Source organism: Danio rerio, chromosome 4, assembly GCF_052040795.2.
Source record: "Danio rerio strain M-AB ecotype USA chromosome 4, GRCz13ab, whole genome shotgun sequence".
In the NCBI taxonomy this organism is placed as follows: Eukaryota; Metazoa; Chordata; class Actinopteri; order Cypriniformes; family Danionidae; genus Danio; species Danio rerio.
In genome coordinates this window covers 13,357,090-13,382,242 of record NC_141024.2, presented here as the reverse complement: position 1 = coordinate 13,382,242, position 25,153 = coordinate 13,357,090, and the positions used below count along the sequence as shown (strand labels likewise).

Sequence of the window (25,153 nt, the reverse complement as noted above, 5' to 3'; positions counted from 1 at the left end):
AGATGTTACTTTTTCATAGTTTTGCTTTCATTTGCCAGGACTCTCCCAATTACACAAAATTGTATGGCGAGTCAATTTTCGTAAAGAGCTGCAAACATTTTATTAGCTATTATTGAAACTCGGCAGGAATTGGGGTCTTGAAGTATGCACTTGCAAAAGCTTTGTTTACATTGTGGCTTGGAGCCGTTCCTGTCCCTCACTTGGACGGCTGTGTGAGTTCGATACAGCGTGAGAGCGAGCAACTGGACATCTCTACCTCATTCCCCGCATTCCCAAAACCCTCTCCCCTCCTCTCGTCTCTATCGCTTTCTCCCTCTCTATCTGGGGCCCGAGTCGCTGAATTCCTGCCAATAGGGGTGTGTGTTGTGATTTCTGGGACCACCTCAACGGATTTCCACCGCTGACCCCTGTGACCTTCCCCCCCCTCATCTCTCGCTTCCCCCTGCCTTTCCTGTTCCAGCTTCTGGAAGCGCTTTAATCATTTTGCTGTGAGCCAGCGACTATAACAGCTGCCTCAATAGGTGCTCCGGAGATGAGAATGTGAAAAAGGGGAGATGGAGGAAGCACAGGAGAAGGCAGTAGGGAAATTACAATAACATGGTATGCCTCATATGGGTCTATATATTGTTGAACATGTAAGAAAGATTAAATAGTGTAGTTTTTGTAGCCGTTTTATTGCAAGTATAAAATGGTGTTAAGGGGAACCAGTATGTTTTATTTTTCCACACTACGAAAAAGTGTAATCACTATTACATAAATACTTTTTAAAAGAACAGGGACAAGAAAGCCAGGAAACCTTTGTGTTTGTATGAACAGGGACACTTCTACTACACAAGACCTTTATCATGGTATGGTCACGCGGCTAAGCGCTACATGCACATGCATTTTTTCATTGCTGTCTCTCTGCAGGCAGACATTTCCATGAAAACATGTATGTTACAGTGACTTTGATTGATGCAACCTTAAATCTGAAAACAATTAAATAAATCAACTTATTCACAAATTTTATTTAACATACATAATGTAATGATTCAGAGGGAATAGAATAAAAACATATGACTATAAATCTTATATCCGAGTATGTACAACATCCCATTGGGGAAACTGAGCTATTGACCCGCTTTCCAATAAAGACCCCACAGAATCTGAACAACAGAAAAAAAACTTTAAAATGGGAAAGTTTTGTGTACCGAAACAAAACAAAAAAAAACCTGAATTACTGTGCAGACCCCCAGCACCCCTCTCCCTTCTCTTCCTCTATCCTTTGAGAAACTCTGGGAACTGATTTCACTTCAAACAGCAGAGGCTCCTAAACAGACCAGATCCAATTTGTCTGCGCTTTTCTTTCCCTCCAGAACACCCCCCTCCAAAAAAAAAAAACCTTCCTAACAAAAGGCTGCTTGTCCTGCCAGGAATTTTCCACATTCCTTGCTCTGGCAGACATTTTTCTTTTCTACAAAGGGCCCTTCGGCAAATTCCCCCTAATCGCAGGGTTTAGCCCGGCTCTGATAGGTGGCATTCATAGCACTGTTTGGTTGGGGAGGGTGCTTGATTTGGAGTCCGAGAAGGGACGTTTGAGAGCAAGGGGGCTCTCAGACCTGGAGACTTTTCAGATCGGCTCGAACCGGTGGAGGCTTTCCAAGGGTGATCACAATGCCAGTGCTGTGGCCCTGTACCCTGGAGATGTCTGGCTTGTTTTCCCCACTTCCACCTCCAGTTTAACAGAACATGTGGCCTTTATTCATGGGAGCGGGAGGGGGTACAGTTACTGGGTGGCTCGTCTGTGGGGTCCGCCTCTAGTGAGGGAGTCCTTGGATAAGTTTGCCTCATCAAATCAAGCCGAGTGTTTTTTTATGTTTCCTGTCTTTGTGGAATTCTTGTCAGCAGCCCTAAGGAGACTATGTTCAAGTAAGGGCTTTTTTTTTTACTCCCTGCGTTAAACGCAAAACATATGTTAGCCGTTTAAGTTTAAAGTGAATGTGAGCTGCGTTTTCATTTTTCTAAACTTTCCCTCTTTATTTTAGCAGGCAGTCAGGTAAAATGAATATGGCTTATGGGCAGGCAAGGGTCTCAGGGTCTCAAGGGTTGTACCATGTTAAAGTGTCTCACTGTTTTAAGGGAAAATATGTGAACTTTAAACACAGTAAATAGTGTTCGATGAAGCTGAGAACACTACACTGAAGGTCCTGAAGGTACTTAAGGCGTAATCAATGAATGAACTGCTGATTTTTTTTTACAGAAACGTAACTTACAGAAAAGTAAGTTTCATTGGTCCATGGTGATCATGTAAGACTCTTCTTGGAAGGTAAAATCCAATGACATTGTTTGGTCCATCGAGGCCAAAGTTTAGTAAAAACAAACACCATCCCGCAGATGCAGATTTGCTTTCAGTCATTAGCAATTATACAGATAGATAAAAGAGGTTAAATAGTGATTACTGTACAAACTTGTTTAATCTTGTGTTGCAAGAGCTTCTGCACTGTTCATTAAAGAGATTTGCATAAAAGTTTCCCTTAGCTTCTTATAAAAAACCCTGGTTCTTTCAGATCGACGTAAGTGTAAGGTTTGCCCATTTTGGAATCAAATCAGAACTGATTTTAGGCATAGTTTTCCCCAATTCTTTTGATTCAAAGATCTCATGAATGAAACAGAAACCTAAATATCTCCAGTGCAGTTTCTTGTAAGAGGAAGGAGGGGTTCTCCACAGTGTAAAGCTTTTAGTAAATGACTGTTGGCACAGAGAATGGTTTTGGTAAGACATGCCAAGTCCTAAGAGCAGGACTCTTCCACAAGCTTGGCTTTGCTCTGCCCCGGCACGTTCAGTTCTGGAGCTGCTGAGACGTGCAGCTGCACTCTTCTAGCTTTTTGCCCCCAGTTACCTGTGCCAGAGGCTGACTTACAACCATTACATAATCTCTTTGTGTAACTGGCCCAAAGACCTCTTTGCATTCTTAAAGAATGAAGTATCTCCCTAACCACGTCTACCAGACATACTTTTGAATGATCAATAGTTTTTAAAGATACTCCCTCCATTCAAAGCAGGATGAGAGACCATGGCAGCGCGAAAACATTTCTACAACAATATGAATCACCTTTAGATACCGAATATGTGCTCAAACATTGTTTGAAATCCAAGCTGGAGAATTTGACAAAATCTAAGCTGCAAGTACACGCACAGTCTTGCAAAGTCTACTCTGTTTGATAGTGTGCATGAACACAGGTACTACTCAGCACATGCACAGAGTCCACTTTCTGTAAATACCGTAAACGTGTAGATGTCTTACTCACTCAGCTCTCAGCAACACAGACATCTATTCTAGACATCTTCAGTAGTTTGTTGGTCTCTTCTGTTGCTTTTCTATTTATAAAACAAGGAAATTGTCCAGTGGGTTGATGCAAACAATGTCAGCTGATAGGATCTGAGGGTAAACCTCACCCCCCTGATCTTACTGATTTAAACTGACTGAAGTATTTATGTACCTGCCTAACATGCTGGAAACACTGGCTTGAATCCTGCTCAGAGTGGGGATGGCTAGATCCATCACATTGGTGTAGTGACTCAGATGAGAATAAGGTTTACGGTGGTGATTTGAATTTAGGAGCTTTGTGAGTAGATTTCACTCCCCTATGATGCTAAAGGCTGGTTTTCTGTGTCCTTGCTACAGTTGATCACCTGTTTCCCATGGCAGAAACACTAGTATTTAGTGTCCTTGTTAATGTATCTACCTCCCATACTGAAAACACTGTTTTGAATACAGTTTTGAACCGGAGATATTATATTGGTGCCGTGACCCGGATGAGAGTGAAGTTTACTGGGGTGAATGTACTGAGGCCAGAATCAGAACTTTGTAAGTAAAATGATAACCTTTGCCTCACTAGGCACTGACTGATGTTTGAAAAGGTAGATTTTCTGTGTTTCTTGCTACAGCGCATGTCTCCCATGGCAGAAAAACTGTAGTGTTTGTCCACAAATTCTACCTTGAGCTGTTGAAGTTGAACATTGGTGCCGTGACCCAGAATGGAGTGAGGATTTTTGGGGGGATAACAGAGGTCTAGTGCAGATTGTTTCTGTAGACTTGACTCTCCTGGCCTCAAGAGGCACACTAGCTACTGTTGCACGTGGTTGCTGTCTTTAGCCATCTCAGTTCAGATCCCACTAAGACTGGAGAATAGTTAAGAGTGCATGAGGATTTTGTGCATACACTGTAGCATGTGCATACTATGCTAATGATGTATTTGGATGCTCGCAGCTGAAGTTACCTACAGTATGTGGCACAATGACCTATTGGAAATTGGCTCTTTTATTTAGAAGATGGAGCATAATGCCCTGGATTGGAATTCATATCTAGTTCACAGTAGTATGTGTGAGCCTTCTTATTATATATGCAGTCTTCAACGCTTAGTTAAAAACCATTGGTTCTCTGGTCCATAAGAGCACGTTCATATAAACCTATGCTGAAAAACTCTCAGCACAGCTTCATCATTTAAAGAGAAGACTTTGACTGATTGTGTCATCAAGGTTTAAAAGAGGCTGCCAGTCCAGACAAGATTTAATTGGATGTTGAAAATGTTGCTTATCTTATTATTTAAACTACTTAATAAGAAGACATTTCTCACATGGAAAAGGGAGGAACTGTTCCGCAAGTGGACATGTTTAAAGAAAGGTCAGAGGTATATAGATCAGCTAAAAATGTAAAGTATTCATGTTGTTTTAGACCTTCTTTTATAAAAAACCTCTAACACACACACACACACACACACATACACTCACAAAAACAAAAACATCTATGTGATTTTTATGTGAACCACTTTGTTCATCACTTCCCAACTGGACAGAAGAAGAATGCAACATTATATTGTTCTGTCATTTTATCATTGTTTTTTTATTTTGGAGATACTGTTCATCAGTGTTATCATTCCTGAGCATGGTGGGTGTCTCCGTTTACCTCAGTTTTCTTTGTTTCAAGGCATGCGTAACACTGTAGGCTGGAAAATAATTCACAGTAGTACTTGTTTCCAATGTGGCGGGTTGTGGCAAGCAATGCACTCTGATGCCAGTTGGCAGCGTAGTGTTAAATGTTTGGAAACTCACTCTAGCTGGTGTTTTACTCTTTAATCTGTCACTTCAATGAGAAAAAAGCCGGAGATTCTTTCAAGAACCAGATATGTAGCTTCTCGTATAGGTGTATGTATTTAACTGGTTCGATAGACACCATTAAAGACATTGAAGAAACAACTAGGATGCATTTATAAAAAATATTTGGTATATAGTTAATCTTTAGCTTTAATTGCTATAGGACAAATCTTGTGATTGACAATAATGCAAACTGCATTGTAGCTCAATTGTTTTTTGTGCCACACATTGAATGTGATTCATGCTTTAAAATAATATTTAAGCAGTTCTCATGTTGGCATAAAAATCTCATGGCCTTAACAACCTCTCAGAGCGGAGCTTCTATTCCCTTATTAACACAAGTCTTCACATTGACAGTTCCCTGAAAAGCAAAGCTGTTAAAATGCAAATGGCTTGACATTCCTCCATTTTTACAGCCCGTGTATATTTTGCAGATACATTCATATCTAATTTAAGACATATATAGTTGAAAGCAAAATTAGTGAAATGTTTTAATAGTTTTTCTAAGATTTCCAAAGTGATTTAACTTTTTAAATCTCTTAAAGCTTTTCCCACAACATTTCGTAATATATTTTAACATTTATTTTAGTTTGGCTGGAATAAAAGCAGTTTTTTAATTGTAAAAATATATTTTAGGGCCAATATTATTAGCCCACTTAACCCAGCAGGCACATGAAGTCAACATGATGTCAGATTGATGCTGTACCTTAATGTCGCAGGACAATTATTTGGTTTGGAAATGAAAATTGGGTTGATGTCAGAACCTAACGTCCATTAGAAATACTTGCATTTTGGTTACTTTCCAATGCAACCTAAAAACAGCAAAATATCAATGTCTAATGATGTTACAGCATGAGGTTGTGTGGACGTTATTAAATATGACGTCTATCAAACATACTTGACGAATAATTATCAGTATTTGACGTCAATATGACGTTAGTTTAGGATAATGGCTCGACGTTGGATTTTGGTCACTTTTCAACACAACCTAAAATCAACCGAATATCAACATCATTTCACGTTATTGGAACGTTATTATCAAAATAATACACGTTATTATCAAAATAATATTGTCCTTAGATGCTGGCGACCTAAATCTATCCTCCTGATATTAACGTGACGTCTTGTGATGTTGTGTGTCTGCTGGGAGGAGATTGTTTTCTTACAATTAGCTACAGAACCACTGTTGTCCACTAACTTGTCTTGTTAACTTAAGTAATCGAGTTAAGCCCTTAAATTGCACTTTAAGCTGAATACTAGTATCTTTTAAAACAACTATTTAAATATGATGTATTGTCATAATGGCAAAGATTAAAAAAATATGTTGTTAGAAATGAGCTGTTGAGACTATTATTATGCTTAATAATGTGCAGAAAAACTATTCTCCGTTAAACAGCACATGGGAAGTATAGTAAAAAAATTTTAATTAAAATAATGTTACAATTACTTGTAAAAAGTCTTTGTGATTGTCTGAAGTTACACTTTTTAAGTGCTTTATAAATTGAACAGTAAAAGAACAGTGAAAACTACACACTAAATAGGTCACCTATCGCGGTTTTACGGTTTTCAGATCATTAAACTCAGCACACAACCAAAGATAATATTCTCACAATTAACTTTTCACACTAATTAATTTCATTTTGATCAGTGTGCATGACTTCCAACATTAAAAGCAGATCAGTCAGGAGAAAAAAAGCCATTTTGACTTTAATGTGAATTATTTGCGTTTAATTCATAGCCTCTCTCATGCCTCTCATTTTCAGTTTATTCCAGCTGTCTGCAAGTGATCTATAATTAAGACGTTTGGATATCCGGGACCTGATGGCTAAATGTATCTCCTCCAAAACGATTACCCCAAATTTACCGCAGAGACGCAAATAGTGTCTGAGAGCTTTTTCCATGTCACCTGATAGCCTATATCCGTCAGAGCCGAACCCTCCCCTTATTTGGTCCTATCTGCATTTATATTATTATTTAGTGCTTTCGTTTTACCGCTTTTATAAAAATCATAGTTGTGGTCCCACTTAGTATTTAGTGACTTGAACTAGTTTGTATTTGAATTAATGTTCTCTAATATTATGGTTGCTATTGTGGTTGGATACAGTTAAAGTTAGAGACTGGTTTAGCTTCATTTGTAGTTTTTTTGCGTACATGAATAGAATAAATGCAGCAAAAATGTACTGTATGCATTCAAAAACTATAGATGTTTAAAGGGAAAGTTCACCCAAAAATTAAAATCTGCTTTTAATTTATTCACTTGGGCATCCAAGGTGACTTTAAATATAAATTAAAGAAGATTTCTAGCTGAAATGATTGATGATTATTATACATAATATCCAAGGCTAATATCCAACGACTACCAGTTTTATTCATTGTAGTATATGTTTAATTTAATTTTTATTTAAAAATTTCCATTTAATTTAATTTGATGTAACTTTTTGTTTTAATTTTTAATTTAATTTAATTAATTTAATGTGATTTTAAGTTTTAATTTTCCGTTTGATTTAATTGATTAGATTTTTTTTAAATTTAGTACTAGCATTTTTCTTTTAATTTCTTTTAATTTAATTTTAATTTTTTATTTAATTTAAATTTAATTCAATTTAATTTATATTTTAGTCTTAATTTTTCTTTACATTTTTTATTTAATTAAATAAAAAAATATTTTATTTTATTTTATTAAACACAACACTATTGTTGTACATTATACATTATTTTCTTTTATTTTAATAAACAAAATGTTTTTACATCATACATTATACATTCTCAACAAGCAGTTAGAAGCACATTATTAATATAATAAATAATTCCCAGTTCCTACAGTGCAAGGAATTTTTGAATAGGTAATTATAAATACTATATATAGTTAATAATATATAAAATTAATTAATTAAAAGGTAATTAATTATAGAATTTGCTCACTTGAGCATCCAAATTGACTTTAAATAGAATTTTAAAGAAGATTTTTTAGCTAAAATTGTTTATTTTTCATAAAACTCGAGGCAACGACTACCCGTATTTTAAAAACAGTTCCATAGTAGTATATGTTTAATTTAATTGAATTTTATTGAATTTTATTGAATTGAATTGAATTTTATTTTATTTTATTTTGTTTTATTTTATTTTATTTTATTTTTAATTAAATTTTTATTTTATTTAGTTTTATTTTAGATTATTTTATTAAACAAACATTATTACGTTATAGATTATATATTATTTTTATTTTAATAAACTAAGCTTTGTACATAATTTTATTTATTTTATTTAAATACATAAAACAATATTACATTACATTATCCATCCTTAACAAGCAGTTATAAGCATATATATTTTTTTATTTATTAAATAAACTATTAATATAATAAATGATTCCCAGTTCCTCCTACACTGCAATATTTTTTTCTGCATGTACAGTATCACCGGTGATGTAACGTACAGTGTGGTTTTGGACATCGGTGATCATCTGTTAGTGGTAATGCACACATGGCAGCTTATATTTCACGCGTTTGTAAATAGATGCAATCAGGAAGGTGTTGGATTTATTGCCATCTCCAAAGTGTATTTGTGCTCCATCCATCCCGTTCGGAATGTGTGCATCATTTTCCCAATTTCCCTTTATCGCCAGCTGCGTTCTTCGCTCGCTTCCATCCGGTGTTGACATTTACTGTGTTACAGCCTGATAGCATTCCAGGGAGAGCTGGCACAACACACACCAGCTGCTCTCAACAATCCCAAATGTGTGTGCGTATGTGTGTGCTGCTGGCTTTGGTTCCAAACGCTGGACACTCTCAGGGTTTTATTTTTTGCTGGACTCTTCAGCTGTCAAGATCTGGTCTTAGAAGCACTTCCTGTGGGGTGGCAGCGCTTAGCGTTTATGATGTAATGCGAGTAGGGCACAATCTGGGCATTGTATCTGGCACCCTCGTCCCTGTGAAGACACTGCTGTGTACATTCCTATGCGTACACACTAGAGCTGCACAATATATCGTTTCAGATGGTGTGTGCACATTCGCAATAGTCACATCGCAGGATCTGCAATGTTGAGTGATGTTTATAGTTGACCAGAAGAAGCAGACTCATGAGAATTGTATGGTTATTAGAGAGTTTAACTATAATGGAGTAAAAGTTTTTAGTTTGCATGTGATTTTAAGGCCTGAGAGCGTTCAGAGTATTCAGACACAAGAGGTTTTACCATTCGTAAATTTAATAAAGAGTCATTTTATTAAATTATTCATACAGTAATGACGTTTGCAGTGTTATTCTACGTTTAATTGTTTTTCAAGAGTTCACACTTAGCTGAGGATTGATTATAAAGATTGTTTGGTACACTGTCCTTGGAGAGATCCCTGAGCTCATAAGAACCTTGAACCCAGGGCTCCCTCTCATTTGCAAGGTGAGAGGGGAGTTTGAGCTCAGGTAGATCTCGAGAACGCCCCTGCTGTAGTAGCTGATGAACAGATAGTGATTGCTCTTAAGAGATAACTACTTACTGGCTCGGCTGGCTTGGTAAGGACTAGAACCAGGGACGTTCTTGCTGTGAGGCAACAGTGCTAACCACTGGGCCACCGTGCCACCCATCTAGGAAAGGAGGAATAGCGGTGGAAGGGGGGATTCTTCAAAACAAAGACGGCTGTTTTATGGAACTTAGGGTAGTTATAGTGGCTTAGGAATCATCTGATTGGTGAATCATGAATTGAATAATGCGGGACCAGCCGCAAACAATCCTAAGCATGTGATCCTCTCAAAATTAGTTTAAAAATAAACTTCATAAATTATGAACCTGAATACTATTTGACTGCCCCGAAAATCCTGAAACACAGTTTATTTCACTTTTATTTTTGCTTTAAAATAGATTTTTGACATTTTTATGAATGATTCACTTCCCTACAGAATCTTTCCACTCAATCTAAATGAATAAAGTCTTTCTAAATAGCAGTTTTTAAGTCATCTGGTGAATTTGTTTATTTAATTGAAATGTTTCATGTTTTTTTATAGCGCTTTTACAGTGTAGATTGTGTCAAAGCAGCTTAACATAGAAGTTCTAGTAAACTGAAACCGTGTCAGTCCAGTTTTCAGAGTTCAGTTTAGTTCAGTTTAGTGTGGTTTAAATGTCACTGCTGAAATTGTCTTTATATATGGCGATATTAATCGCAGAAAGACATTGCAAGGCTAGACTTTTCCAATATCGTGCAGCACTAGTGCACACACACATGGACATTCATGAACAATATGAACTATATGAACAATAAAATATACATACATTTAAATATTTTATAAAATATAATTTAAGACAACAAATATCTCCCTTTACAGTTATTTTAAAACTTTTTTTTTATGTATGATTTATACTTTAATACTCATGACATTTTTTGTTACCATTTTAAAAATAAAAAAATCTTTTGGAGCATTTTTTTATTATTAAATAACATTAACAACACAATAAGAATTTGGGAATAACATAACATAACATCATAGGAGCTAAGAAACTGATCTTTTCTTAGCTAACCTGGATTTTTCACAACAACATATATATATAAATAATATATATATATATAATTTTTTATATAAAATATGTCTTGTTGTATTACATATAATCTGTTTAAATGTATATATTCATGTATCTGTATACTTATACAGTGCTCAGCATAATTGAGTACACCCCAAGTTGAAAAATGAATATTTTTATCTATTTCTCAGTGAATATAGGCAATGTATTCAAATCAAATCACTTTCATCATCGCATCATCAGCAGCACGTGTGCTATGATGATTGAAAAGCTCAGATGCTGGCTCCAGACAGTACAAAATGCACAATTTTTGGTGCATTTAAACAAAACAGATTTATTAAACAGATATATTTATTAAAATAATATTTTAGTCACCAAACATATTTAGAAATGGAAAATTTCCAAATCCAGCAAAATATCGCAAAAACAAATTACAACCTACAAAATTTCTAATTCAAATTATTTTTGCTTCTCTTGTTTTTCCTTGTTTTTAAATTTGTATTTAATATTTTTCTTTAACATAAATGTGGGTGTACTAGTTTATCTACCGTTATTGTAGGTTAATTTGTTAGATAAGCTCTAGATTTGGCTTCAGTACTGACTAATCTAATGTATATGCACAGATATAGTATTGTAGAGCTTCGTGAGATAGATTTGTGAGGGGTGTACTTATATATGCTGAGCACTGTATGTGTACATGTATATACCATTTTGCAGAGAACTTGTATAAATATGTTATACTTAAATAGATATATTATTTATGCAGATCATAAATAATGAAATGTCCTCTATGGTGTTTTTATGGAGGTTAGATTTAATAATATATCATATTTATATTAGATAAGATCTACATAAATGTATGTATGTACGTATGTGAATGTTCTCTCCTGCCATTTTGTCACTGATCCTAAATCATGCATAAGAGCTATCAGTTTATTCAAAAATAATATTAAAATAAGTGTATTCTGCATTCAGAAAGTCATAATTGTTTCTCTTTTTGTCTTTCAGCCACAACAAGTGGTTCAGGAAAAGCCCGCTCAGGTACGTCAAACAATATCTTATTTTGCACTATACAGCAAATGAAATCTTGCACTAAATAATAAATACAGCAGGTGAACATGCACTCATGTATACAGTTACTGTCAAAATGATTAATCCTATCAAATAGGAATTTTTCACAGTATGTCTGATAATATTTTTTCTTCTGGAAAATGTCTTATTGGTTTTATTCCAGCAAGAATAAAAGCAGTTTTCATTATTTTAAACACCATTTTAAGGTCAATATTATAAGCTCCTTTAAGCTATATTTTTTTGATAGTCTACGGAACAAACCATTGTTATACAATAACTTGCCTAATTACTCTATCCTGCCTAGTTAACCTAATTAACCTGGTTAAACCTTTAAATTGCACTGTAAGCTACTAGCATCTTAAAGAAAATATCTAGTAAAATATTATTTACTGTCGTCATGGCTAAAATCACATATTAGAAATGAGGGGCTAATAATTCAAGAGGACTAATAATTCTGACTTTAACTGTATATGAAACTGAAACGAAGAAGTTGGCTAGAAGTTTGCCAAAAAAAAACAAAAAAGATTGACGATGATTGTATGAGGAAGGGGATTTGCTGTTTGGGTTTACAAAGCTCACAAAAAGCCCAAGTGAGTGAAAGGGGGGCATAATTCTGGTTTGATGAGAGACCTGTGTGGTTAAAGCTAATGTAAATCCTATAGCGCTATGTGTGGAATCCCAGTCTTCTTCGGTTTCATCCCCTCACAGATGGATATGCAATCTGGCAGACAGGATTAGTTTTGAAGAGTTGCCCCCTTTTTTTTCCTCTCTTGTCAAAATTCCTTCAGCGTATTAACAATGGACTGGACTCTATAGTCTCTGTGCACACCGCTGCTTTAATGTGCTCATGAAGAAAAGAAGGACAGCAGTCTAACGCCTGTATACCGGTTGCTAATGGGACTCAATAAAAAATAGCGTTAAAATATATATGAAAATAAACAACATGTTGATTCTTATTGAGATCTTAATATTGATATATGTAAATAATTTAGACTATTTAATATATAATCAAATTAATTCCTTCCCTTTATTTTAATTGCCATCTCTGTGTAAAAATGTTAAAACCAATTTCCTTCCTATTAAAACGTTTTATTATTAATATATACATTAGACTATTAATATGTTTCACTATTAATAGTAAAACTAATTATTCTATTTATTTAAACTATTTCACTATTAATATGTACAGTATATATTCACATATACAAGCAGGGTTCTTACAGTCCTGGAAAACCTGAAACAGTCATGGAATTTTGACAATGTATTTTCCAAGCCTGGAAAAGTTTTGGAAAAAATAAATAAACCCACAATGTTTTGGAAAAGTCATGGAAATTTGTTTAACAAATATCTGTGTACTTGAATATATTTGAGATGATAATATTGGGTAAATTTCAAATATAATTGTGATGTCTATCCCTTCACGTGACATTCTCTGTGTGGGGCTAAAAGCAGCTTGCAGTTTCAGCTTCACCTCTCTTTCACTTGCATTCATCGTAATTCAAGATACATTTGAGTGTCATGTCCAGAAACAATCTCTAACTACAGAGGTAAGATAATGTGGGTGCTAAAGGCTTATTTGTGAAGACCTGTGAAGACACAAGCCACCATTTCTAAAAATTTTCACACAAGATATTTTCTAAAAACTATTTTACAGGTATAAAATAAATGTACTAGATTGTCACATGTTGTTTGATATGCTGTAATAAATTTGAACATACGTTTCTTCCTATTTACCACATGTACATGGGCATTCCATGAAACATTAGGTCATGAATATTTACCTGAAAGTTATGGAAAAGTCATGGAAAAGAACTGGAATTTTTGCAGTAAAAATATGAACCCTGTACAAGGTGTTTTGAAGTTCATTTTTGTTAAAAATTTGACTCTGTTTACAAATGTTTCATATATGAGGCCAAATCATCCCATTAAGTCAGGGTTGTCCAGACTCGGTCCTGGAGGGCCGGTGTCCTTAATATTTTAGTTCCAACCCCAATTAAACACACCTGAACCAGCTAATTAAGCTAATTAAGCTACTTCCAGGGAGGTGTGTTGAAGAAAGTAAGAGTTAAACTATGCAGGACAACAGCCCTCTGTTTGGACAGCCCTGCATTAAGTTTACAAATTTAGAGAATTTTATACACATAAAGGGTATTAAATGCAGGTGAAGTTTTGACATACGCTGTTCAAAAAGGCAGGTTCCACTAGGGCTGGACAATTAATTGAAAACTAATCGAAATCAACATTAAGAACCTATAACCGATCTCATTTTTCCAGGTCAATTTTTTCAGTTACTTTCCCTACCATGTGTGGTTAAGTTACATTGCATGTAGATGCAATGTAACTTAAATTCAACAAACAGACCATCAAAATGAAGTGTGACCACTCCGAAAGATTATTTGAGGTCATAGTATAAATCAAATAAATAAATACATAACACACATGTATTAAAAACAAAAACAATAGGCATAAAGTGGTTATGTTTGTCATTTATGTTGGCTTGATTTGAGTGTAAAGACCCTAATAAGAAAAGACACAATGGCCTGGGCTACAATCCCCCCCACAACTATACAATCTTCCACACATTTACCAGGAATATGCTCACCTCCTCTTGTTCGCTGGTGCGGACCAGTTTACGGTGTGAATGCATAACTGAGGCCTGATTTGTGGCTATGTGGGAAATCAAAGACCCTGATGGCTTTGAGCCACACTGGAGGCTCAATGCATACATGCTCACACACATCTATAGGTACTTCAAGATGTTATCTGTAAACTGGAAGGCAATACCGTTTAATTAAATGCAATGAATCCTCATTCTCGGTCATGGAGTCTTTGTTATTTAAAGATCTCACATCATGAGCGATTAAAATTTTTTTTTAAATGCATCTCAAGACCTCTATTCAGCTTTTTTGAACTTATTTGTGAGGTGTCATTTACAATATTGTGTTTTCATTTTAAAATGCATATGTTTTGTTACGGTTTCTGTGTTCATACTACCCCCGCCTGTGAAAATGGAGTGTTGTGAAAATGCTGAAGACTCTGTTTTAGTTTGGAAACGCTGGTATTGTTTCAGTGTAAACGAACTGAAATGCAAACTTTTGAAAACGTTGGCGCAGCTATCTGAAGTTGATTAAAACCTTTCATCAAAGTTGTCCTAAAACTATAATGTTTAAAAAGGACAGCACATTAGTGTAAATGGCACCAAAAAGTCTTAAGAATTAAAAGTGAAAAATGTAAAGTCTATGCAGAGTTTGCTTAAAGGGATAGTTCAAGCAATACTGTAAAAAATGCTGGGTTCCACACAATCCCTTTATGTCATTGTAATGTAAATCGATTAAGCTTCATAAAACAATTAAGCTTCTAAAACAAAACAAAACTCAAGAATTATGCTGTTTCAGCTTATTTTAAATAAGTACCTTGAAGAAGCAAGAAGAAGCAACATTTTTTTGGAGTAAAAATGAAAATGCCATCATTTAATCCAAACACATTAGGGTTTCTTTCGTCTGTTAAGTGAAGTTTTATAAACTAATTTTGAGAGGAGCACATGATATGATTGAGCACGATTAGATTTTTATCTGTAATCAGTAATAATCAAATCAGATTTATCCAACTTTACAATAAATAGACTGAGGGCGCACTCACGCCGCAAATGTAATGTGAGTGCGGGCCTTTGGAGCAGACAGGACGGGGGACAAGCGTGCTTCGGCCTGGTTCAAGGCAGCTGAACTCCGTTTTGAATCGCCATTTTTGGAAGAATCTCTCCTTCCACCCTATCTCCTCCTTTTCCAGGGGCAGCTCTCAAGAACTACCTGATCTCGTACCCACTATGTATGTTTATTGACTAGGCGGGAGCCTTGGGTTCAATTATCTCAGAGCTCAGAGTTCTCTCCCTGGACAGCATGCCAAACCTGCTATTAACGGCAAGCATATCTGAGTCTGAACTCTTGAAACACAAAAGATTATTATTATTATTTTTTACTGGTAAACATTCAGTCCCATTGTATTGTTGTGAAACAACACAATTCTTCAGTTTTTGGGAAAACTTAAATTTTTATGATAACTCCACTTAAATTTGTAAATATGTTTAAGCTAACTTAATTGATTTGTGTTGGGACAACATGAAGGAATTGTTTGGAACCCAGCATTTTTTAAAGTGAGGGTTACTTTGGTACAAAATAATTTACTCATTCTTACTTCATTTCAAACCTACAAACGTTTGAGATTAGCAAAGCTGAATTAATTAATTATTTAATATATTGAAGCATTAGAGTTTCATATGAACTCTCAGATAGAAATCTCAGATTTGGTTAAAAATATCTAGAAGAAACACTCTTCAAATGGTTTCAAGAGTTCAAACTTAGCTAATGATTGATAATAAAGCGTATTTGGCATGCTGTCCCGGGAAAGAGCCCTAAGCTCAGAATATCCTTGAGCCTGGGAAGCCCGTTTGAAGGGCGAGAGGAGAGTTTGAGCTCAGGTAGGTCTCGAGAAATCACGTACTTGTGAACTGCTGACTAAGAGTTGCCTTAGGATGCTATTTTGAAGTAGTCAATTTACTTATGATGTATGTCTTAGAACGGTGAGAGGAAACCAGAGAACCTGGGGAAAATCCACTTGAACATGGGAAGAGCATCCAAACTCGGCACAGAAACAGAGCGGCTGGCAGAGGGACGCACAAGCGATGATCTTGCTGTGAAGCAATAGTGCCAACCACTGGGCTGCCGTGCCACCCTATCAGAAAAGGGGAGGAGTAGGGGTGGAAGGGGGGATTCTTCAAAACGAAGATGACTGGAGTAGAAAGCTCTGACATTTTATGGTGTGTCAGTATTCATCTGATTGGTGCAAATATACAGAGCTAATGCAGTACCAGCTGTGTTCAATCACAAGAATGTGATCCTCTCGAAATTAGCTGATAAAAAAAAATCACACTTTGAGACAACAACAGCCGTCTGGTAAACTAGCATTTTAATACTGATTAATCACAAACTGTGAGGGCAACCTATTTACTAATCCATCCTTTGTTAATATTTGATATTCCTAATTGCATTGCTTTATAATTAGCTTTAGTGCCTCTTCTAGTTAACTTCAAAGGGAACACACAATCCGCCATAAACCCAATGCTGAACCAACTTCTCTGGTGGTGATGGTTAAACCAAGCGCATGGTAATCTTGGCCTCGGATTTTCTCTCTCTCTCTTTCTTTCCAGGAACAGAATTCCATTAAAGTTTTAGTGTTTGTCGAGTGCTGTAGCTGCGCCTCTAATTGCTCAGAATGAAAGAGCGAGCGATGATGCGTGACAATGTTATTCAATCATTTAAACTGCAAAAAAATAAAGACGATCAAAAGAATTGTGAAAAAGGTGTAACAGTTACAGTGCTACAAAAGAAATGCGATATTGCATTTGAGCGTGTGAGAGTTTGTAACTAAGCTGGTGTTTTCTGCTCCGTGTGGCACTTCAGTCAGAAGCACGGCTGGCAGGCGGGGGTGTCCGAATATGATTAAAGACTTTTTTTTTCTCCCTTCTTTCCCGCCCCCCATCTCCATTCTTTCACTCGCCCATGTCACACATGGTAGCGCTTAGCTGGTACTTCACAGCTGAAGTGTCTGCCGCACTAATGAATGGAGTTTGGCTCATATAATGCAGGCGGGCTTTCGCCACGGCCTTTCCCCTGAATGGGAGCAACGCAGCGACTAGGCAAAGGAAGAGGGTTATAAATTGTGTCAGTTAGCCTCCCCAAATAAAATGAAGCCATGTGGAAAACGAAATCCATTTCATTCTGAAAAGTGCCAAAAGCCAAGCGTCTCCCCCTGCCCCCCATTCAACGCCATCCTATACCGCTTCAATGGTGGTCAGCTGTGGGACAGTGGCTGCCTGAGCTCATGAAAAAGAACATTTGGAACCAAAACAATGGCCAAAAAAGAAACCTTCAGCTCTGTCAGTCAGACATTTGCGTCGCACTGTGTTGTTACCAGTATTGGGTGTAATTAGTTACAAAGTAACAAGTTACCGTAGTTAAATGACTTTTCCACTGAAAATGTAAAGTAAGGGGCTTATTTTTTATTTTTAGGTAATAATTATTTAGATATGGACAACACAGTGGCTCAATGGTTAGCACTGTTGCCTCAAAGTAAGAAAGTCACTGGTTCGAGTCCTGGTTGGACCAGTTGGCATTTCTGTGTGGAGTTTGCATGTTCTCCTCATGGGTTTCCTTTGCATGCTCAGGGTTTCCCCCACAGTCCAAAGACATGCGCCATAGGTGAATTGAATAATTTAAATTGGCTGTAATGTATGTGCGTGTGGATGTTTCCCAGTACAGGGTTGCAGCATCCGCTGTGTAAAACATATGCTAGATAAGCTGGTGGTTCATTCTGTTGTGGCGACCCTTGACAAATAAAGAGAATGAATGAATAACTTTGTTGAAGTAACTCAACACTGACCGTTACACCACTCTTGTGTTTTGCAGGAAGAAGAAGAGGAGGAGGAGGAGGAGGAGGCAGAAGAGGATTAAGCAACCACAGGATTTTACCTCTACCTCATCCAGCTGTCAGCTCTCTCCAAGGGAAAAGACTGCCTTGACCACTTATTATTGACTTCCCACTTTCGTTTGATTGTTTATTTTCGTTTTTTCTCCTCTGTTTGTTTTGTGATAAACACACACAACACCTCAGAGCGTAACCCGAAACAAAAAAGTGATGCAAATGCAAACAAACATCTTGCAGATCAATTGGAGCCGCCTTGCTGTTTCCACTTCCCACAAACTGCTGTAAGCATGATGGTGCAGGGGCTAAACATACAATATGTGCTACAGCGGTTCTTTGCACCCCACTTACACACACTTGTTGACTGATTTTCCAAGCTACATTGGTAAAGAAGGCGAATCGGTCTGGTTTTATCATTCAGCATGTGGTGCTTTCTGTATCAGGGTGGAGCTTAAAAGAACACACCCTTTCACAAAAAGAACCCGCTCTCTACAGTACCGTACCACCAAAGACATTATACCAAGTTACAATACTCCATTTTTCCTTCAGTCCACTACATTTTGACCAAAATGATAGTGAGCTTTAAAGATATTGCCTTTAAGATGCAACCAGAGGTTGTTAGTTACTGTAAATGAAGTAAGTGGATACCTTAACATGAATATTCTCATTTTATTCGCCCTCTTTTTTTATTATTATTGATGAAGCCCAAAAGGAGATGTTTTGTTGAATGTTTAGGCTCACCATTTCCATACAGTGAAAGTAAGTGGTGACCATGGCTGTTAAGAGAGTTTTTAAGTCAATAATGACTGAAATTTCAATATATTTCTTAGCCAAAGCTGTTGTATGGTTTGAAATTTAGCATTTGGACTACTTTTATTGTGTTTTTTTAAAAATGTTTTTTAAAGCTTGACAGAAGTATTTGTGAGTAAAAATCAATTCTGAATTTCATTTCACACAATTTAAAGTTGATATATCAGAAATCTGAAAAAAAAATCCTAATTTAAGATATAAAATCAACATTTTGAGAAAGGTATAAATATATTTATGCAGTTTTGAATTCATATGTCAAAACTGGAGATAAAAAGTTGCAATTCTCATGGGAAAAATGCCTAAATTGCAGAATACAAAACTGCGGGATTCAGTTTTTTTCTTATCTTGCTGTTTTAACTTACAGAATTTATTCATTCATGAATTTTCCTTCGGCTTAGTCCAGGGGTGTTTAAACTTAGTCCCGGAGGGCCGGTGTCCTGCAGATTTTAGCTCCAACTTGCTTCAACACACCAGCAAGGATGTTTCTAGACTGCCTAGTAAGAGCTTGATTAGATAGGCAGCTGTGTCTGATTGGGGTTGGAACTAAACTTTGTCTGGACATCTCTGGCTTAGTCCCTTAATTAATCAGGTCTCGCCACAGCGGAATGAACCGTCAACTTATCTAGCATATGTTTTAGACAGCGGATGCCCTTCCAGCTGCAAACCAGTACTGGGAAAACTCGCAGAATTATGTAATGGAGACACCTTTGAGAGAAATAAACTCACAATTCTGAAAAAATGGGTTGGAACTGTGAATGAAATGTCATGACTTTAATTCCTTGGTCACCATTTACTATTATAGTATGCAAAAGTGCAGCGTAAACATTTTTTAAATCATCTTCTTTTCTGTTTTACAGAACTAAGAATATCATACAGGTTTAAAATGCGTGAACAATGACAGACTGTTAAAATGTGGGGGGGGGGGGGGGGTGAATTCTCTCTTTAGTATCATATATCCATACCCCTTGTGTCCTTGGTGGTGATTTTCAATTTTATTTCAACATTAAACGCCTCGGTTAGAGACCGTTTTCAACATTACTCCAGAACAGTAGCTCTACTGTACATATTTTGCTTAATTACCATACATGTACATAATTGTGTTGTTATTTTCTTGTACGGCATAGCTTTAAGAACACCATTTGACAAAATTCAGCGAAAGGGAAACTGATCGAAACCTCAAGAAACCACAGGAACAAAAACCACACTATACCTCATTACACACAAAAATACCTGAATCGCAGTGATGGCGTCAAACGGTATCCGAAAGTACGCCAGCACCCGTCACCAATGCAATATCTCCTCACCATTTTCAAAACTACCTCTGATTTCTTCTACCAGCAAACCAACACATGAAAGACACACGCTGCTATATAGTTCTCATTATAAAGCAGGGGATGGCAGCGAGTGCCAACGTTGAAAACAAAACCTTGTCGTAAGGGCAGGCGAACGCTCTGAATTTCGTTTTTCTTTTTTTTTATAAGAGTCGGGCAGGTAATAACTGAATTCTGAGGTCTGTTTATAGTCATATGTAGAACTAATCATGCAGCTAAGGGAAAAGAAAAAGTACTGTGTTTGTTTCTAGTTAATTTCTCTCTCTATTTTTTTCACATTAGCATATATCTGACGTTTGTAACTAGACACTCTTGTCTCTGCAGCTGGGATGTCTGTTTTACATTTTTAACTTGAATATATATTTTGTACTGATTTTACTCAATGGTTTCTAAGGATCAAGTGCTTGTATGACACTAAATGATAATGTTGCGAATGGATTTTCCCTTCTCCTTCTCTATTTTTTCTCCCCTCCTCTTCACTATTGCTCTGAATTTCTAGTTTTAGTTATGTACTATTCAGATATTTACCTCAAAAAGAGAAAAAAAAAGGATAAAAACGGACTAATAATCAGCTGACAAATACCTACCTCCAGTCTTGAAAACAGTTTATTTGTTTGTTTTTGCCTGGTTTCTTTCAGTACGGGTTCAAACGATGTACTGAAATAGACTTAAGGACTGCACAAGATCCTGTTTTACAAACTTTTTACATTTGATTTTTTTGTTTCATCTTAATTCAGCTGGGGAAAACGATGGCTTAGAAAACAACTACACACACAATACGCTGCACAAATAGTTTTTTTCCTCAGCATTTGTTTTGTTTTTCAGTACAAATATTTCTAAGGGAGTTATTAATGAAGACTTTAGTTTGGTTTCGGAAATAAATAGCAAAATTATGCTAGTGTGTGTCCATGCTAGGGCTGCACAATGTTGGAAAAATCTAACATTGCGATATTATTTATTGCAATGTTTTTTATTGCGATGTTTTTTATTGCGATATTATTTATTGCGATATTTTTTATTCTGCAATATATATTGCGATATGAATTCAATTTCACCAGATGACTTAAGATCTCTATTTGGAAAGGATGTATAATGGTTGATCGATGGGGATGATTCTGCACTGGGAGTGCATCTCCATGAAATCTTATAAACAATCTATAAAATTTCCCCACGTCGTGTTTTCGTTGTGGTCTGTGCTGCTATTTGCAGTGCATTTCTATATTTGCATGTGTTGTGAGTATTTTCATGCATATTCTTAGTCGGAGATTGAATTAATGTTTACTATTGGCATCTTTGTGAAATCTAACAAACAATCTTTAAACTTTTTCGGGTCCTCCAACACATTTTCGTTGTGGTCTGTGCTATTTGCAATACATTCTATATTTGCATGTGTTGTGGGTATTTTCATGCATAGCAATCTATAAATACAAACAAGAAAGAGATACAATTGAAACACAGTGTTTTATTTTTTCCCCGAGTCTAACGCCTCATGCACATGGAGCGTCAGCTTCAACGCTTTCCATTCACTTTGAATAGGTGGCATTGCTGAACTGCATTGTGGATCCGTCGGCAGCCCCTTCAGTGGCGTTGCTCGCTGCAAAGGTTGAGACTTTCTCAACGTTTCAAGCGGCAACGGAAGCGTCAGCCAATCAGATTGCTGTATGCAAATACATCGGCTCAGACAGTGGCCTATTGCTGGCTAATTTCATTGGCTAACGCTGCTATGATGATTGCGTCAGCCCCAACTTCAGACACGCCTCTGTCAAGCGTTGACGCTGAAGCCCCGTGTGAATGGGGCGTAACAGTATTCAAGTACAGTAACTGAATGACCAAAATACTAATATTTTAATAAAAGTAATCATCGTTAAGGTCACAGATGGTACAATTTATTATTCCTGAATGCTGTTATTATAGTAATAAAAAGTTATATTAGGTCATTATACAATCTCAGGCATCAAAAACACAAGCAAATGATGAATTATAACATTGCATATATCCTGCGATGTGACTGTTGTGAATGATCACATTGCGAAACGTCGCTGAAACGATATATTGTGCAGCCCTAGTCCATGCATTGGCAATAAAAACATGATTATTACTTGATATGTTTTATAAACACACTAAAGTTGTGAGGTTGAGGTAAAAAAAAAAATGTTGTTAAGGTTTTTTTTTTTTTATTTAATATTTGGTTAGTCAGTATTAAAACAACAAAAATGTATTGCAGTGGAGTAAGAAAGCTAAGCATGTTTTACCTTTAAATTAATTTTTCCTAGTTTTCTGGCAGATATTTGTATGTTTTTTGCCCAAAAAAATTTATGAAAAAACTATATTTGTACTGAAAAACGTTAAAAACGGAGGCAAAAATCGACTTTTTGCAGTGTACACATTACATTAAAAACAAAAGAAGCTTGAAACGTTCGTTCAGGTTTGGCAAAAATATGTTCGGGTTTTGTATATTGCATATATGAATATGTTTTTGAAAAATTAGTAGATATTGAGATATACTTGATTAGTTGTTTTTTTTTTTTCGTGTGTGTGTGTGTGTGTACTTTACACAAATGTGATTTTCTTTCCTTGTCATATGGTTTCAAACAGATGTAATGCTTATGTAGTGAAAGAATCCACCTTTTCAGCCTGTCACCATGAAAACCTTAAGAAAAGTTAGCATGGTAATATCAACTGGGCCTGAGGTAGAGCCTCAGAGGAAGCTAATGGAACTGTTGGCATGCCTTTTGAACTCACAATGGCATGTAATGACCGTCTTTATATGCGGCAGCTTGGCTTTTGCCACAAACCAACATTAAACGTTGCTCAAACACTGTAATGCTACTACCTAAATGGTTACAGTTCTTGTTAAAATGTCAGTTTGCGAATCAGACCGCCTCTTTATTCTCCTACAACCAAACAGTCACATGTTTTAAGGAACACTCCACTTTTTTTTTTTTGAAATAGGCCCATATTACAGTTTTTACTGTTTACGATTTTTAGCTTAGCATAGATCATTGAATCGTATTAGACCATTAGCATCTCGCTCAAAAGTGACCAAAGAGTTTTGATAATTCTCCTATTTAAAGCATGACTCTTCTGTAGTTACTAAGTCAATATGACTTGGATCTATACTGTCATTCTGGCGTAATAATCAAGAAACATTACTGCTGGACCATTGGTGCAAAAGTCCTTGATTATTACGCCGGAATGAGAGTATAGTTCCTAGAAAATAGCAGCTGTAAGTACATGATGTAACTACAGAAGAGTCAAGCTTTAAATAGTAAAATGAACTAATCTCTCTTTTTTAAAAATTTTGAGCAAGATGCTAATGGTCTAATCCGATTCAATGATTTATGCTAAGCTAAGCTAAAAGTGCTCCCGGATCCGTAAATCGGTTGAATGGTTTCAAAAATGGTAAATCTCAACTGTTCAACTGTAGGTGACTTGTGAAATGAGCCAATAAAAGAAAAGTGGAGTGTTCCTTTAAGTGGATGGACGGCGAATATCGGCTCAACCTTTTGCGTCGTTTTCCATAAGATCTGTGTATAATAGAAATGTCCTCCTGAAACTTGGCTTTGTGTTCATATGTGTTGGTTTAAACGTGCATCCACAGGAGCCACTGGTTCATGTGCTTTCAGCTCTGGGTGTCTTAATGAAGATGAAGTTGTATTTTCAAGACAACATGTTCTAGTACAATCGAATACACTTTTCTACCTCCAAGAGGGCCTCCTGTTACCTCATTTTTCAAACTTACTATCTGCTTAAATTCAGGTGCCTGAGTCCAGAGAGAACGGCGTAAAAGTTTTAAAATTAAATATATATATATAAATAAATAAATATATATTCATAGTTTATTTTTGTGTGTTTCTGGGGGGATTTCTTTCTCTTTTTTTTTTTTAATTAAGACTGTACCTCTCTGCCTCTCAGCCACAGGTTAGGTGAGACTGGACAATTTGACTTGTTTTTAAAACGCTGTCTTACATTTATGCAATGTTTTGTCGTTTCTGTGGCTGATGGAAAAAGATCACTAGGTGGTTACTCTCTCGGCTTTTCTTCACTTGATATAACTTGTTTTCTAACAATTATGGCTGTTTCACTTAGTATTGCTGTTTGTGATTTCACTTAAATTGCTTGCTTGTTTAAAAAAAAAAAAGGACAAAAAAGAAAACGTATTAGAAAAAAAAAGTCCTCTTTATACATATCCACCTCTTTATTCAGCACAATAAAAAAGGTGCCTGTGATCACTGTTGTGTATGAAGTTGATTTCACTGCATTCTTAATCTAAGGATTGCTATGTTTTCATTCATTCAGTCATTTGCGGCACTTTACATTCATTTCACCCCTTTATTAATTTGGGGTCGTCACAGTGGAATGAACCGCCAACTAATCCAGCATATGTTTTACGTAACGGATGCCCTTCCAGCTGCAACCGATCACTGGGAAACACCCATACACTATTATTCACATACATACACTACGGACAGTTTTATCTTACCCAATTCATTGCATGTCTTTGTACTTGTGGGGGAAAACCGGAGCATCTGGAGAAAACCCACACGAACACAGAGAGAACATGCAAACTCCACACAGAAAAAAGTACAGTACAAACCAAATGCGAATGCAATTTCTTATTTTTACAGTAAACTACTGTATTTCATTAATTTATTGAGGAAATATGTCTATATTTTGAATTACCAACATCTTTTGTTACACAGATAGAGACGATCACACAGCCATATGCAGGTAGTGATGAGTAGGTTATAATGATCCAGTGCTCATCACAACCAACTTTTCCCACAAGCTGAGAAGTGTATCAGTGTATAGAAGGTGCTCAGT

General features: G+C 36.2%; 2 protein-coding genes across 12 annotated transcripts in view; both read left to right on the top strand.

Annotated features, from left to right (window-relative positions):
• Positions 1-20,767, top strand: part of hmga2 (high mobility group AT-hook 2) — a 44,787-nt gene extending 24,020 nt beyond the window's left edge. The window contains exons 4-5 of one of the 2 annotated variants that reach the window (XM_087246094.2): positions 11,649-11,682; positions 18,177-20,767. In XM_087246094.2, the coding sequence (XP_087102220.1) occupies positions 11,649-11,682; positions 18,177-18,217 (75 nt within the window). In that variant the 3' untranslated portion in view covers positions 18,218-20,767. Of the gene's footprint in view, positions 1-11,648; positions 11,683-18,172 lie in introns of both variants that reach the window. The other variant, NM_212680.2, reaches the window with a different exon arrangement.
• Positions 1-25,153, top strand: part of msrb3 (methionine sulfoxide reductase B3) — a 113,416-nt gene that overhangs the window by 76,282 nt on the left and 11,981 nt on the right. The window lies entirely within an intron of this gene.